The 14,790-nt window shown below is 40.4% G+C and overlaps 1 protein-coding gene across 2 annotated transcripts in view; it reads left to right on the top strand.

Moving 5' to 3' along the window:
- Positions 1-14,385, top strand: part of MED14 (mediator complex subunit 14) — a 72,970-nt gene extending 58,585 nt beyond the window's left edge. The window contains exons 24-31 of one of the 2 annotated variants that reach the window (XM_025857399.2): positions 707-838; positions 2,891-3,073; positions 4,022-4,257; positions 6,243-6,422; positions 6,938-7,045; positions 8,897-9,022; positions 9,441-9,633; positions 12,202-14,385. In XM_025857399.2, the coding sequence (XP_025713184.1) occupies positions 707-838; positions 2,891-3,073; positions 4,022-4,257; positions 6,243-6,422; positions 6,938-7,045; positions 8,897-9,022; positions 9,441-9,633; positions 12,202-12,275 (1,232 nt within the window). In that variant the 3' untranslated portion in view covers positions 12,276-14,385. The remainder of the gene's footprint in view (positions 1-706; positions 839-2,890; positions 3,074-4,021; positions 4,258-6,242; positions 6,423-6,937; positions 7,046-8,896; positions 9,023-9,440; positions 9,634-12,201) is intronic. The other variant, XM_025857400.2, reaches the window with a different exon arrangement.
- The last annotated feature ends 405 nt before the right edge of the window (positions 14,386-14,790 follow it).

Below are 14,790 nucleotides of genomic sequence, written 5' to 3' on the forward strand. Positions count from 1 at the left end.
CCACCGCCACCTCTCTCTCCTCATTGCCTCCCACTTCCCCGTGGCTCCCACTGATCCAGCCACACTGGCCCCCTTCCCGTTATTTTTGCTGCTGCCTTTGGGGCCTTTGCATTAGCTCTTCTTTTGGCCTGGAATCTCTTACCCCCTGGGTATCTTCATGCCTTACCCTTCACTTACCCATATGCCCCCTTCTTAGAGCGGTCTTCTGGGGTTGCCTTACAGAAAGAATGGCACCCACCTCTGCCATTACATGATATTGCCCCCTTTCCTTGCCCTGGTTTTCTCCATAGCACTTATCACTACCTGACATACATTTGTTGTCTTTCTCATTCTACTAGAATAGAAACCTCCGCAAGGGCAGGAATTTTTGTCTCTTGTCAACTGCTGCATCCCCAGTGCCTACAGCATTGCTTGGCATGAAATTAACATTCATGCCCACTTGCTGAAAGAGTGAATGAGCGAACACAAAAGTACACTGGATTTTTTTTTTTTTTTAAACTCAGGTCAATATAAGAGCTAGAAGTTGGGCCCCATGGAATTGATCTCTCTCTCTTTTTCAGTAACAAAATCATTTCAGATTTTCTCTGTGCTATTTAAGGGAGCTTTACTACTTATTTAATCTGTAGAGAGAGTCTTAACTTGAGGTTCTTGGCCAGGACATGCTATGTGTCCTGCAAGATCATCTGTAATTATTTTCCTTTATTAGGAAATCTGCATGCTGCCAGCTCCCCCAGTGGGGCTCTGAGGGCCCCTTCACCAGCGTCATTTGTTCCAACTCCTCCCCCATCCTCGCATGGAATCTCAATAGGACCAGGGGCCAGTTTTGCTAGTCCACATGGTGAGTCCATACATGGAAACCGCGATAGCATAAGAATTTGATGTGGAAGTAGTTTTCTGGTAAATAAATTCTTTTCGTATTGCAAAATTAGCACTTTGTTCATTGGGGAACTCGCCAAAGAAAATGAATTTGTCCTCATCCCACCACGCAGAGATCTACCAGTTAGTCCGTCTGCTTTGGACTCTCTCCCCCTCCCCCCTCGCTTCTGCCTTGCTCTTCCCATCACGCACGCCCTGCTCGCCTGCCTGCTCGCCTCTCTGTTGCTCTCCACCTGTCTGCTTGTCTCTCCTCTCAAACACCTCCCCCCACAATTGGGACTGTACCATATGTAGTTTTGAGACTTGAATTTTTTAGCTTTTTAACTCAAAAATTTTATTTTGAATTGGTTCAACTGAAGAATAGAAGAGATAGCCAGGGGAGTGTTTTGATGCCACCAACCACCCAATTCCTCTTCCCAGAGGCATTCAGTCTTGTTAATTTCTTATGTGTCCTTGCAGAGATGTTGTCTGCATACACAAGCAGATGCCTGTAAGTGTTCTCACTCCTTTTACACATACTTCAGTGCCTTACTTTTTTCATCTATTTTTCCTGAATGCCGTGCCAAATCACAGCATAAAGGACTTCCTCAGTTTTTACAGCTGTGTAGCGTCTGTGGTTTTGTCTATTATTAATATTTGTAGGGACATTTCTATCAGTAAAAACTCTACATCGTCATACTAAATGGCTTCATAGTATTCCCTTGTCTTGACATAACATAATTTAACTGCCCTTCTATTATATGTTTAGAATGTTTCCATTTTTTTTGTTTTAACAACTGAAGATGGTATCATCTCTGCTCACATGATTATTCCCTTAGGTAAGTTCCTAGACATGGAATTGCTGTCTCAAAGGGTTTGAGAAATTCTAAAGCTTTCGAAACATATTGCAAATTGCTCACCTGAAAGGCTGTACCAATTTCCTCTAGCATCGAACAAGAATGTCTGTTTTCCTGCATCATTGCCAACATAGGGTATTACGACTTTCAGAAAACTTGGTCATTTTGATAGGTGAAAAATGGTATCTTTTTGTTTAATGTGCATTTCTTTGATTATTAATGAAGTTAAACCTTTTTTCTCTCATGGGTCTTTGGTATTTCTTATTTTATGCCTGCCTATGTGTTCCTGTGTTTTTTCTTACCAATTTATAAGACTTTTAAGTTAGGATCATTTACTCTCTGATATATGGTAAAAATATTTTCTCAGTATCCTTTGGTTACAGAGGCGTATAAATAATACGTTAAGGGTAACTGTGGAATGACATTTAAATATCAAATTGTTCAGGAAGTTGCTGCTTTTTTTTTTTTTTTAAGATTTTATTTGTTTGACATAGACACAGTGAGAGAAGGAACACAAGCAGGGTGAGTGGGAGAGGGAGAAGCAGACTTCCCGCAGAGCAGGGAGCCTGATGTAGGGCTCGATCCCAGGACCCTGGGATCATGACTTGAGCTGAAGGCAGACACTTAACGAATTAGCCACCCAGGCGCCCCTGGAAGCTGCTGCTTTCAAAACTTGATTCTTGGTTCATTTCTCAGTCAGTGTAGCCTTTACTAAAGAAAGAAGAGGGAAAATTTCCCTCTCCTCAACCTTGAGTAGAATGAAAAACATAATTTGTCAGGGTTACTTGAAAAATACAAGATTTCTGCCCTGAAGTGAGCTTTGAGATTTTTTTGCTTAACATTTTCAAAGACGTTTGCAAATGGGTTTTGAAAATAGTAGGTTGTTGCATAGTGTAAAGTAGATTGTTAACACATTGCACATGTTGAAGCTTGTGTGAAGGTAAATTTTATCCTTTCTCATTCTGTATTTTTCTAATTTTGTATCATGTTAAAAAGTAGGTAAACTATACAAAAGAGACATTCAGATGTGCCATATGAAGAAGCATCATACTTGAGTGAAATAGCGAAAAGAAAAATAAAATGATCGCCTTGTAAAGTGTCGGGCATTTCAGCACTATCAAGTACTTTTCAGTTATTAAAATACAGGTTTTGAAAACTATCTGTTCACTTGTTTACAGGAACCCTGGACCCTAGTTCTCCGTACACTATGGTGTCACCAAGTGGACGAGCCGGGAACTGGCCAGGGTCTCCTCAAGTGTCCGGCCCCTCACCAGCAACACGCATGCCTGGAATGTCACCAGCCAATCCATCACTACATTCTCCAGTTCCAGATGCTTCTCATTCCCCTCGAGCTGGAACAAGTGAGCGTCATCACCATTTTTGTGTTGGTTTTAGTCTAACCTCCAGATGACCTGTTTTTTTTTCCATCCTCACATTTGAAGTTGTGACCTACTTGTTAAATGGGGATCCTTAAGAACTTAAACTTTAATCCATTTAGTAAATTGGTTAACGATAGTTAATTTGCACAGTTAAAGCAAAATGTAAGAAAGGGAAATGTCTCCTCCAGAAGTCTTGTGAGGTGAGCCCCAGTACCTTTGTTATGTGTACTAACTTAGCTGCAAAACTAGACCTTGAGGGACGCCTAAAGTTAACTGACAAAGTTGTACAAATTAACACAGAACAGAATTGTGCACATATGTTAGTTAGCTTTGCCAGGTAACGTTTAATGACTTAGAAGAGCAATCTTATTATTAGCTCACCATTCTATAGGACGGCGATTTGGGCTAAGCCAAGCTGGGTGATTTTTCTAGGCTCTGCTTTGCTCACTCATGTGTCTGTGGTCAGCTCCTGTGTGCGCTGGAGCCTGGCTGGTCTAAAATGGCCCCAGCCGGTGTGGCTTCCTCTGCTCCATGTGGTCTCATACTTGATCACAGGCTTGATCACCTGGTGGCTGGATGGGGTTTCAGGAACGTGAGTGAAATCCTAAGTTTGCAGCCGATACCATGTCCCTTCCACTGCATTCTTTAAGTCACAGCAAGTCACAGGGCCAGCCCAGATCCCAGGAAGAGAAATAGACTTGTCCCTCTATAAGGGCTTGCTCCAAAGTCACTTTGTAAGGAACCTAGCTACAGGGAGAAGAACCCTGGCCATTTTGCTAACAGGAAGCTAACATATGATTGTTATGCCACAAGGAGTAACGAAAACAGTATGGATTGCTTTAGAGTATCAAAGATTTATAATAAAAGCAAAACAGGACAGTGGGACCGTGTGTATTTGATACTGAAATGACATGTTTTCCTTCCCAAAAGGTTCCCAAACTTTGCCAACAAACATGCCTCCACCTCGTAAACTACCTCAGCGCTCCTGGGCAGCCTCCATACCTACCATCCTCACTCACAGTGCCTTGAACATTTTACTGCTGCCCTCTCCAACACCAGGCCTTGTGCCTGGCCTGGCAGGTAGTTATCTTTGTTCTCCGCTTGAGAGATTCCTTGGATCGGTCATCATGAGACGGCACCTTCAAAGAATTATTCAACAAGAAACGGTATGGGTACCTAGTGAACTCCTCAGTGGTGGTTGTTGAAGGCGGGTGCTGATAAGTTGCCCCACAGAACAGCATCTGAACTAAAATGATGTTCCCTCACTTCCTTTAACTAGCTCGCTGGAACTGTGCTTTCCACCCTGCTCTGGCATTAAAAACGGACTCCACTGTTTTCTTTTCCATTCTTAGGTTAACATGTTCCTGCGTTTTATGGTTTGCTGTGCTATGGCTAAGGGGCCCAGAGATAGGTCCCACAGGGTCCCCACAGTGCCATGGGACAAATGCTCCCAGGATCTGCCTTTGCAGAGAGTAGCGTACAAGCAACTATGGGCCTTCTGGAATCCCCTTGCAGGCAGGCTGACTTTGAATCGGATTCTCCATTGAAATAAAATTATTTATGATCACAAGGTTGAAAACTCTTTAAATTCATGAACAACTGAACTGATTTAGAAAAAGTCAGAAAAAGACTTGTGTCCTGTGGTGATACCCTCAGGAGATAGTTCAGAGTTGATAGCCCCAGCTCCAGAGTCCGACTCTGTGGGTTTGTACCCAGACCATGCCACCAGCTAGTACAAGCTTAGGCAAATCCCTTTACCTTTTTGATAATGGTAGATAATAGTATTTACCTAACTCATAACAATTGTGGGAATTCGAGATACTTCATATAAAGCCCTTAGCATAATGTCTTGGTATTATTCAGTACCTGTTAGTTATTTATAACTCTTGATATATGTATGTGTTAATGAGGTAGAATGGTGAATGTTTGAAATATCTACTCCATGGATGGCACCAAGCTATTTTGCAACCTTTATATTCAGATTTGAAAATAATAGAGGTTTTAACATAAGTTGAATAAATTAGCATTTTATAAAATGATTATTATGAGACCTGTGATCTACCCTCCCTCTGCCACTTACAAGCCATGTAAGTTTTCAGCTCTTTGAACCTCATTTTGTTCATCTGCATAATCAGTATGTTACGATAGAGCGCAGAGGTCAATAACTACTGGCCCTGTAGTGGGGGGTGGGGAGGGCAAGTCCTACGCACCACTTGTTTGTGAATAAAGTTTTACTGGAACGTAGTCACACCCATTAATTTATGTATTGTCGATGGCAGCTTTCAACATCGATGGCATCATTGAGTAGTTGCGACAGAGACCGTGTAGCCTAAAATATTTATTCTCCATTACTTTACAGAAAAATTTACCAACCCCTGGGCCAGTGTAAGGTCCCAATCCAGATCCAACATTTTGTAATGGTACTCTTTATTCTTTTCTTCTACTGTGCCCTTTTTTAAAAACTTCTTGTGGAAAATTTTAATCATATATAAAAGTTGAGAGTATAATAGTATAAGAGGGTATAATGAACTTCTGTGTTCTCATCACCTACCTTCCAGCAGTGAACCCCTCCCTGTCAGTCATGTTTATTCTATAGCTCCTTCCCCAGGTGGTTTGACAGCAAATCCCAGACATCGTTTCATCCATGAAGACAATTTCTTTATCATCAGATAGCTAGTTGGTGTCCAGATTTCCCAAGTTGTCACGGTTTTTACAGTCTAAAGCAGAACCCAGACAAGCCTTTAAGTCCCTTTTATTGTTGAAGCAACTATATCCGTTGTCTTGTCGAGTTTCTCACAGTCTGGATTTTGCTGATTGCGTCCCTTTGGAATTATTTAACATGTTCTTGTGACCCTCACATTTCTATAATATTGGTCCACCCTGCAGATCTAACTACCGAATTCCAGCTCAAGTTTGTTGTTACTTTACGAGAATATTCCATAGGTTGTGTTCTCTTCTTCCATTGAGAGGCACCTAATGTATAGTTCCTTCTTTGGGATGTTAGCAGTTCATGGTGCTCAGTGCCTAGATATTTTTGTTTGGGAACGGGTATCACCTTTTAGTGGTTTTCCCTCTGAAACAGTTCTCTGAGCAACATTTCCATTTCCTCTGTCTTACTTGTCTAACTTGGTGCATCCTTCATGTTTTACAGCTGCAGCTGATAAATTCCAACGAACCTGGAGTGATCATGTTTAAAACTGATGCCCTGAAATGCAGAGTAGCCCTTAGTCCCAAAACCAACCAAACACTTCAGCTAAAAGTGACACCTGAAAATGCAGGACAGTGGAAACCCGATGAACTTCAAGTTTTGGAGAAATTCTTTGAAACAAGAGTATGTGTTTCTTATTGCATAGTTTTAATACAGGCATGCCTCGTTTTATTGCTTCACAGATACTGTATTTTTTTACAAACTGAAGGTTTGTGGCAACCATGCATGGAGCGAGTCTGGCAGGGCCGTTTTCCCACCAGCATTTTCTCACTTCATGTCTCCTTGTCACATTTTGGTACTTCCCACAATATTTCAAACTTTTTCGTTATGACGGTGCTCTATGATTGTGACTAAAAGCTCAGGTGGTGGTTAGCATTTTTTAGCAATAAAGTATTCTTTAAGATAGATACATTTTTTTAGGCATAATACCATTGCACACTTACTAGACTACAGTATGGTGTAAATAAACATAACTTTTATATGTACTGGGGAGTGGGGAGCTAGAAAACTTCATGCGATATTTGCTTCATTGCGGTGGGCTGGAACTGAACTCCCATCTCCAAGGTATGCCTATACAGTCAACAAAAGAGAAGAGTCAAAGTAGAATGCGGAGTAACTTGCTTTATTCATCCCCGTAGGTTGCAGGACCGCCGTTTAAAGCCAATACTTTAATAGCCTTCACCAAGCTGTTAGGAGCTCCTACACACATCCTCAGGGACTGTGTGCATATTATGAAGCTAGAGCTGGTAAGTTACAGTGAAATGCATACTTCTGTATATAGCAAGGTCTCTGAAGAGGTTGGAGTTGGTGGGAGCAGTATTTATTGGTTTTCACCTATTTATGTACTTCCGTTTTTCTCTTACACTCTTATTTTTTAAGATTTTATTTATCTTTGAATAGGTAACACAGTCCTCCTGTATCTTTTGACTTGAGATCAAGATGTGATACAGGGGGAAATTTCCCATCTATCCCTGTCCAGCTGCCTAGTTTCCCTCCCCTACAGGCAACCCGAGTTACCAGTGGCTTACCTCTTATAAAAGCAAATACATTTAATTCACTCTTCCTGCTCCTGGATACTGAAATGATGCTCCCATGGCTTCTTTTAATACTGTTATGGATTCATTTTTTAAATTACTTATTTAAATTTTTGATCCACTTAAAATATACCTTGGTGTCAAATGTGAGGTGTGGATCTAGCTTTTTCACATGCCCCCCAATTGCCCTAATGTCATTTATCAAAAAAATCCGTCCTCCCAGGGGAGGTGAATTCCTCCTCTTTCCTGTGAAAGTATACAGTATGGAATCCAGGTGGTGGCTGATTATATTTTTCCAAGCTTACAGGACTTGGGTTCAAATGTTTTTAGTATTGTTTGGGGTAATTCAAAATACCTCACTCCTTTTTCCAGTCGGTGTTTTACTGTTAATACCGGGGACGGCAGTGTTCCTTTGCTAATAGTCTCAACATTGGCTTCTTTCTGCTCTGGTAACCTAGAGGAAACAGTACTTATAGTAAAAAGATATCCATTTGAGTTTTTGAAGGAGTAAGTATTCATGTGGCTAAAAAAAAGCACCAGTTGGGGGGCGCCTGGGTGGCTCAGTCGGTTAAATGGCTGGCTCTTGATTTCGGCTCAGGTCACCATCTCAGGGTCCTGGGATCGAGCCCTGTGTTGGGCTCTGCACTCAACAGGGAGTCTGCTTCGGGATTCTCTCTCTGCCCTTCCCCCTGCTCACGTGCACTCTTTCTCTAAACTAAATAAATACATCTTTTAAAAACAAAACAAAATACCAGAGAATACAGTTTGAAATTATTAACATAGTTTGACAAGTATGTTTTAGGGAAGGAGCTGGGAGTGAGACTGGGAAGTCTAGGTTGGCACCAGTTAAGAAGGGCCTTGAATGCCAGGTCTTGGTCCTGGCGGGGTAAGGGAAGGGAACAGCATGTGTCACTGCACATCACTAAACATTTGTGAGCTCGATTAGAACTGTGCTCGAGGACATTCTCCTGGCAGTGGTAGATGGAGGAACCGGGAGAGGCAGCCACTGGAAGAGACTGTTAGGGGCCACAAGAGAAGTCATGAATCCTGGAGCTTGGTGGCATCTGTGAAAATAGAGAGGTGGGAACAGATGTCAGAGACAGCAGGGAAGCAGAATCCATAGGCCTTGGGAATTAATGGAGTGGGAGGGAAGGAAAGGGGAACATGTCACATAGGTCTGGAGTGGACTTTTCATGTAGGAACGTCATGTATGCACTTTCTTTGAGATAATGCAGGCTGTCATCTTTATGTTCTGTTAATAATGGATTGTATAGGGACACCTGGGTGGCTCAGTTGGTTAAGCAGCTGCCTTCAGCTCACGTCATGATCCCAGGGTCCTGGGATCGAGTCCCACCTTGGGCTCCCCGCCCAGCAGGGAGCCTGCTTCTCCCTCTGCCTGCCAGTCCTCCTGCTTGTGCTCTCTGTCTCTCTCTGACAAATAAATAAAATCTTAGAAAAAAATAATAGATTGTATAAAATAAGATTTTGACCTTTCAGAATCTACTCCTCTACTAGAATGTAATTTTAAATGTTTATATGACTTTATCATGATTTCACGAACAGTTTCCTGACCAGGCAACACAGCTAAAATGGAATGTCCAGTTTTGCCTGACGATCCCTCCCAGCGCACCGCCGATTGCACCCCCAGGAACACCTGCTGTGGTGCTGAAATCCAAAATGCTATTTTTTGTAAGTACCACCCAGCGCGCGTGCGCGTGGCGGGGGGTGTGCGCGCGCATGCATACGCTTGCACAAGGCCCCTGAGGAAAAAGCATGCAAGGATAATAGAACAACTTTTGGATTACTACAGAGTTAACCGTCACTGCCAGACACAGGCTCAGATTCCTTAATTGTCAGTTTAGACGTGATGTACTCCCGGTTCCTTTAGTAATAACAGAAATGTATTGAACTAGATAATTGTGTGGCACGGTTGCATCGTTAACCATAATGTTCAGTTGTTTGTCACTTTTCTTGTCATCTCTAGTTTTCTTATGCCCGAGGTATCTTAATCTGATAGAGTAAATAATAGTACCTTTGATAAATGTAGGCAAATGTTTTATTTTCTTATTACGTTTTTATTCTCTTTGTATGTGTTGTGTGTCTTCAGCTTCAACTAACTCAGAAAACATCGGTCCCTCCCCAAGAACCTGTTAGTATTATAGTTCCAATCATTTATGACATGGCTTCAGGTACAACCCAACAGGCAGACATTCCCAGACAGCAGAACTCTTCTGTTGCTGCTCCCATGATGGTCAGCAACATTCTGAAGAGGTTTGCAGAGATGAACCCACCACGACAAGGTACATGACCAGTAGATAATATTTTATTGCGTATATGTTATAAAAGTTCTTTTGAGAGATTCCTCCTTCTTCCCTCTGCTCCCTCCTTACCCCGCTCCCCCCCCCCCCCGTCCTAGTAACAGAGCGCTGATTGCTGTGGCCCTCTTAATGTCTGCCTGTCGCTTTCTTCCTTTCTCACTGGTTCTTCATTTTTGTCCATGTCTCTGCTGCCTGGACCTCATTTTTGTTAGTGATTTACTATTGGGACTGACCCAGTTGCTAATGCCAGAAGCTTGTATTTCTAGCACACATTGCCACAGAGCCGTAGGTTAGGATGATAGACTTTTTCATGGCTGTGAATTCCTGCCCTACCATCGATACCTGCCACTCTGTACATCACCAGTTGAAATGCATGTCGGTTTCTCATATTTCATGGTTCAATCATGAATAGAATATTATCATTCAAAGTTCTGTATCTTCTAAATGTTTTGTGAAGAATAAAAGCTGATACAAATGGCATCACTGCTTTTTGGGCTTCTTATATAAGTGTCAGGCGGGTGCAAGTGAACCTTTTCACCAAGTGCACAATGAAGCTCTCAAACAACATTTTCAAGGAACTCTGAATGTTTCTGGCAGGTAAACCAGGTCCCTTCCATACTGTGGTAGCCTACACGGAACACACAACTCCTGGCAGTTTTGAATGTTTTGTCACAAAACCTAAAGCTCAGCAAAGAGAACTTTTCTTCCATTTTGCTTGTTGCTAATTTTAAGGAAATTAAATTTAAATTAAAATTTGCTTATTTCTACTATTAAGGAAGTCCTCTATAGCTTTCTGCTTAGAGTAGTATGATAACAGAATTATGTTTTTAAATGAGGGAAAGTTGTTCTCTGAAACATTTTTTAGGTACCACAGTGTTAAAATTTTACTAGAAACAGGAATCATGGGAGAAATTATATTTCTCACTGTTTATTTCTCCATATTGTATATACATAGGCAAGTTTTCACTCACATAGAGTTTACAAGGAATGCACCGGGCAGTAGAGAAGGGTACGCTTCTTTTGTTGTAAGACTTCTTCCACTTCTTACAGTTTTCTGCTTTCATCCTTTGACTTATCTCTTCTTTCAGCTAAAAATAGGTCCTTCAGAATCGAAGTTTAAAGCTAAAATAATTTTCAAAGTAGCAGTCCAGTAGAACTTTGATGATAAGACCATTCCTTCACAAGCAGATGATTATCATTATGTCTTGTGGAATTTACAATTAAAAGGAAAGAATGTTTTGATCCTCTTGGGATCAAACACGTTTTTCTATCTGTCAGTAATCAAAATGTGTTTTTAAAAAGGAAAAAGGAGGATATAACTTTTCCTTTTATTTGAGAAATTGTTGGGATGTTTTGGGAGTGTTTTTCTTTTTCTTTCCTTTTTTTAGTCTTTTTTTTTTTTTTTTTATGTCTACCTTAGACTGGGCAAACCTGGGGTTTCATTTTTTTTTTTTCTGTACCGGTTGGAGGGAAGCTTGCAGTAGCTTGCACAGGGTCACTGCACATCCCGCCCTTGGCCAGAAGGCCATTCTTCCCTCGAGGCCTCCCGTTCTCTCGTTCGCGGCCACCGTAGCATTAGGCCACGTACCAGGAAAGGGACCCAGCTTTTGATTTATATTATTTACAGCTGGTTTGGGTTTATTATATTTAAGTCTATGTAATGTTCACAAGAAGTACGAGGCAGGGTCTCTGGGTTCTTTGAGCAAAGGGGAAATTGAAAGGATGAGTCATTAGCCCCCACCCCCAAACAAGTCTTGTTTTTGGATTGTCGGTGTGCCATACTTCACCGCCCCCCGCCCCGAACCCATCACTTCCTCCCCTCCCAGTGAAGTGCTTTTAAGAAAAGTCACTCTCTTTATTAATTGATATTCATGTTGAACTCGAGAAGTTGATCATTTCCTTTACATTTGAGAAAACTCCGATATATGTCATAGAAGTGCACTGCCCAGTATAACTGTCACTAGCCTCATGTGGCTATTTAAATTCAAGCTAGTTAAAATTAACTAAAATTCGGTTCCTCAGGCACACTAGCTACATGACAGGTACTCAGGAGCCACAGTGCACATATAGAATATTTCCATCAGCACAGAAGGTTCTATTGGACAGTGCAATCATAGACATTTTTGTCTGGCTTTTAAAGCAACATTAGAAGGACATCATTGATGTTGTAACGGATGCATAAATCTAAACTAGATCTTTTCATTAGATTCAAAATACATAAACTGGCAGTACTCTTGAAACCCAACTTTAAAGGCTTATTCAATGCTCCAGTGTTTCAGTGGAGAAACTCAAGGCATATCTCCTTAAATTCAAACCTAACTGGGACTTACCCAGAATTTCCCCATGAGAAGAAAAGCAAACAAAACCAAGTATTTGACACTTAACACCAACGCTTAATCCCCTATAACCTGTGCAGTTAAAGTTTAGTCTTTTATTTTGACCCTTGAAGTTCTTGCTGATTTTAGATTTAATTATCCCTACCCCCACCGGTGTGTTGACAGCATCTTTCCTGTATTGCGAATAGCTAATGACCATTTTTCTCTGTTGCAGGTGAATGCACAATATTTGCAGCTGTTCGTGATTTAATGGCTAATCTTACACTGCCCCCTGGTGGGCGTCCATAGACACTATTGTTTTTAAACCAGGAAGGCTGACAAATGAGACAAAACAGCAAAAAAAAAAAAAAAAAAAAAAAAAAAAATCTGAATTTAGCCTTCAGTTTAAAAAAGGACTTTTTGACTTTAAGAGCTAAATATTCTAAACTGGCAAAAATTTTCAGGGTGCACTTCTTTCATCAAAAAGACCATCAGTCTTTTTTGTATAGTGAACTTGTATAGTGTGTTTAAACGGGACACATTTCAAACTAGGAAAACATTGGTGTCCGCTTGCCAGTAATAGATTTAATATTGTTTTATACTATAAAGTTATGGAAATGCCAAACTTGTTTATTTAATTGTTTTCTTATGTTTTGGGTGTAATAGTCCTTTTTTTGGTTTTTGTTTTGTTTTTTAAGGCAGGTCTGTCATTTTTGAATACTGTAAAACTGTGATAAACTTTATATTGAAGCTGTATTTTAATATGCCCGCTTTGAATCCTTACATGAAATGTTCTGGGAGTTGTTATAAACACATCCCAAAGAAGCAATATTTAATAAAACTAGGTTTAAAAAAAAAACAAAAACAAAAAACAGTGACACTCACTTGTGTGTATATCAGCTCTATAGACTTCTCCTGGCCTCCCTTCATCTTTCACCTGGTGGGGCCAATAATTAATTTCTAATGATACATGTCTGAAATTTGGCCAAAAACATCTTCTTTGTTTCAAGTTTAATTTATTTTCTTCGAACATTCCTAACTTGACTGGTGGTGAATGTTTAGCACCGTAGTTGTCTTTTAGTGTAGGATTTGGGTAAAAAAGAAGGTGAACCCGTCTTTGAGAAGAGACAATGAGTAGTTCATATTGATCAAGGATCCCAAATACTGCAATCATTCTCATCTGTTGAAGATATGGAAACTTTTCTGTTAGGCAAATTTAGTTTACAGGATACTTCTGCATACAGCATGAATTAGGAAACCTAGAACTTGAGTGTTCCACCCTTGCATGAAATTTCTGTGACATTTCTTTATCTTGCTTAACTTCTCCCCCCTTGCCTTCCCCACCACACTTGGGGTTGTTCTAAACAATCCCACCTTAATTCATTGTCAACAAAACGGTAAAATGTTTTGCTTGGAAGAAACCTGGTTACAGTGCCCTCACTTTGAAGAATCCAAGATCCAGTGCCCGTCCAGGGTCAAGTGGAGTTTCTGGTAACTGACACATCTCAGCAGAGTTTCTTTTTGGAGCACCGTGCTGTCTCTCCCAGTGAGTCAGGGACTTTTTTAAGCTTCAGAGAATGTGATCAAAAGCAAAGGTCTTCTGGTGACCTAATGTTATTTGGGAAAGTTTTTTATATGATAATACTGTACTGAGTTATCTGGTCACTGGAATATTGGCTCTCCAGTAAACTGTAGACACTCTAAGTCCACTTTAAGGTGATTTGAGCTTCTGTTAACTATCAACTACCAAATTCTAATTTCAAGCATCTCACTGCAGCTATGTCATATCTATTCTCAACTTCGCTTGATTCTCCATTCACTTCTGGTCAGAGTCGAGGCCTTCTTTGCCTTTCTTTGGTGTCTTATTTCTACTGTTATCCCCTGCTTCTCGCCCAGCTCTACCGCTGTTCAGGAGCAGGTGACTGGACTTTATCCTTCCTTTAACTTACCTTTATCCTTCGGTTTTCGGTTCTCCTTACAATGGGAATCACATCAGTTTGGCAATCTAACATGTCTTTATATCAAGGGTCAGCCCTTTTCTATCGGGAGCTGAGTCCTTTCTTTCATGTAGAAATCTACATGTATATACAAGAAATGTATTTTTATCTGCAGGATAATACTGTCTCAAATTTTATGAAAAGAGTAAACTTTTTGGGTATTCTCCTTTTTAAGTGTGGTTTTGAAACGTTAATTGTATTTTTTAAAACACGATGCATTCAGTGGTTACTTTTTTCCTGATTATAACTTATCTCTGAATGCCTCGTGCAAATCAAAATAGGATTCAGTGAGCAGAATTTGCTTTCGATGCTTAAGAATAAACCCATGAATATGAATTTTGATATGTTTGGTACTTGGAATTGGTATATACTTTATTAAAGCTTGAAAACACTAGCATTCAAATCTTAGGTTTCAGCATAAACCATGTCTTTTGCCTCTTTTGTTACCCAGGTTCAATCAAAGGGACTGGATGCCCATAGTGATTTTTTTTCTGATAGGTGGTTGGGGTCTTTTAAGGTGTTTTCAATGTGATTTTAGTAATTTCGGTAATAAAATTTATACAAGTTTCAGAGAACTACCAACTCTCTCTAGTTAATTTGCATGGAGATGTTTTGGATAGTAGTCTGGTTTAGCATTAGTTTGATCTTGAAAGAAGAAATTGGTCCTGATTTGCCAACTTCTTTTTTTCATTTGCTGAAATGCCATTTCAGAATGTATAGAAGTACTTTCAGAATTAGGAAGAAACCGAAAAATTCAATAGAACATATCAAGTTATTAATAGCAGGGGCTGAACCTTATGTTTGAAAGTTAACTCTGAGCTAGTGCA

The sequence above is a fragment of the Callorhinus ursinus genome, unplaced genomic scaffold (genome assembly GCF_003265705.2).
Source record: "Callorhinus ursinus isolate GAN/ISIS: 27379988/994484 unplaced genomic scaffold, GSC_fseal_2.0 scaffold16, whole genome shotgun sequence".
Lineage (NCBI taxonomy): Eukaryota > Metazoa > Chordata > Mammalia > Carnivora > Otariidae > Callorhinus > Callorhinus ursinus.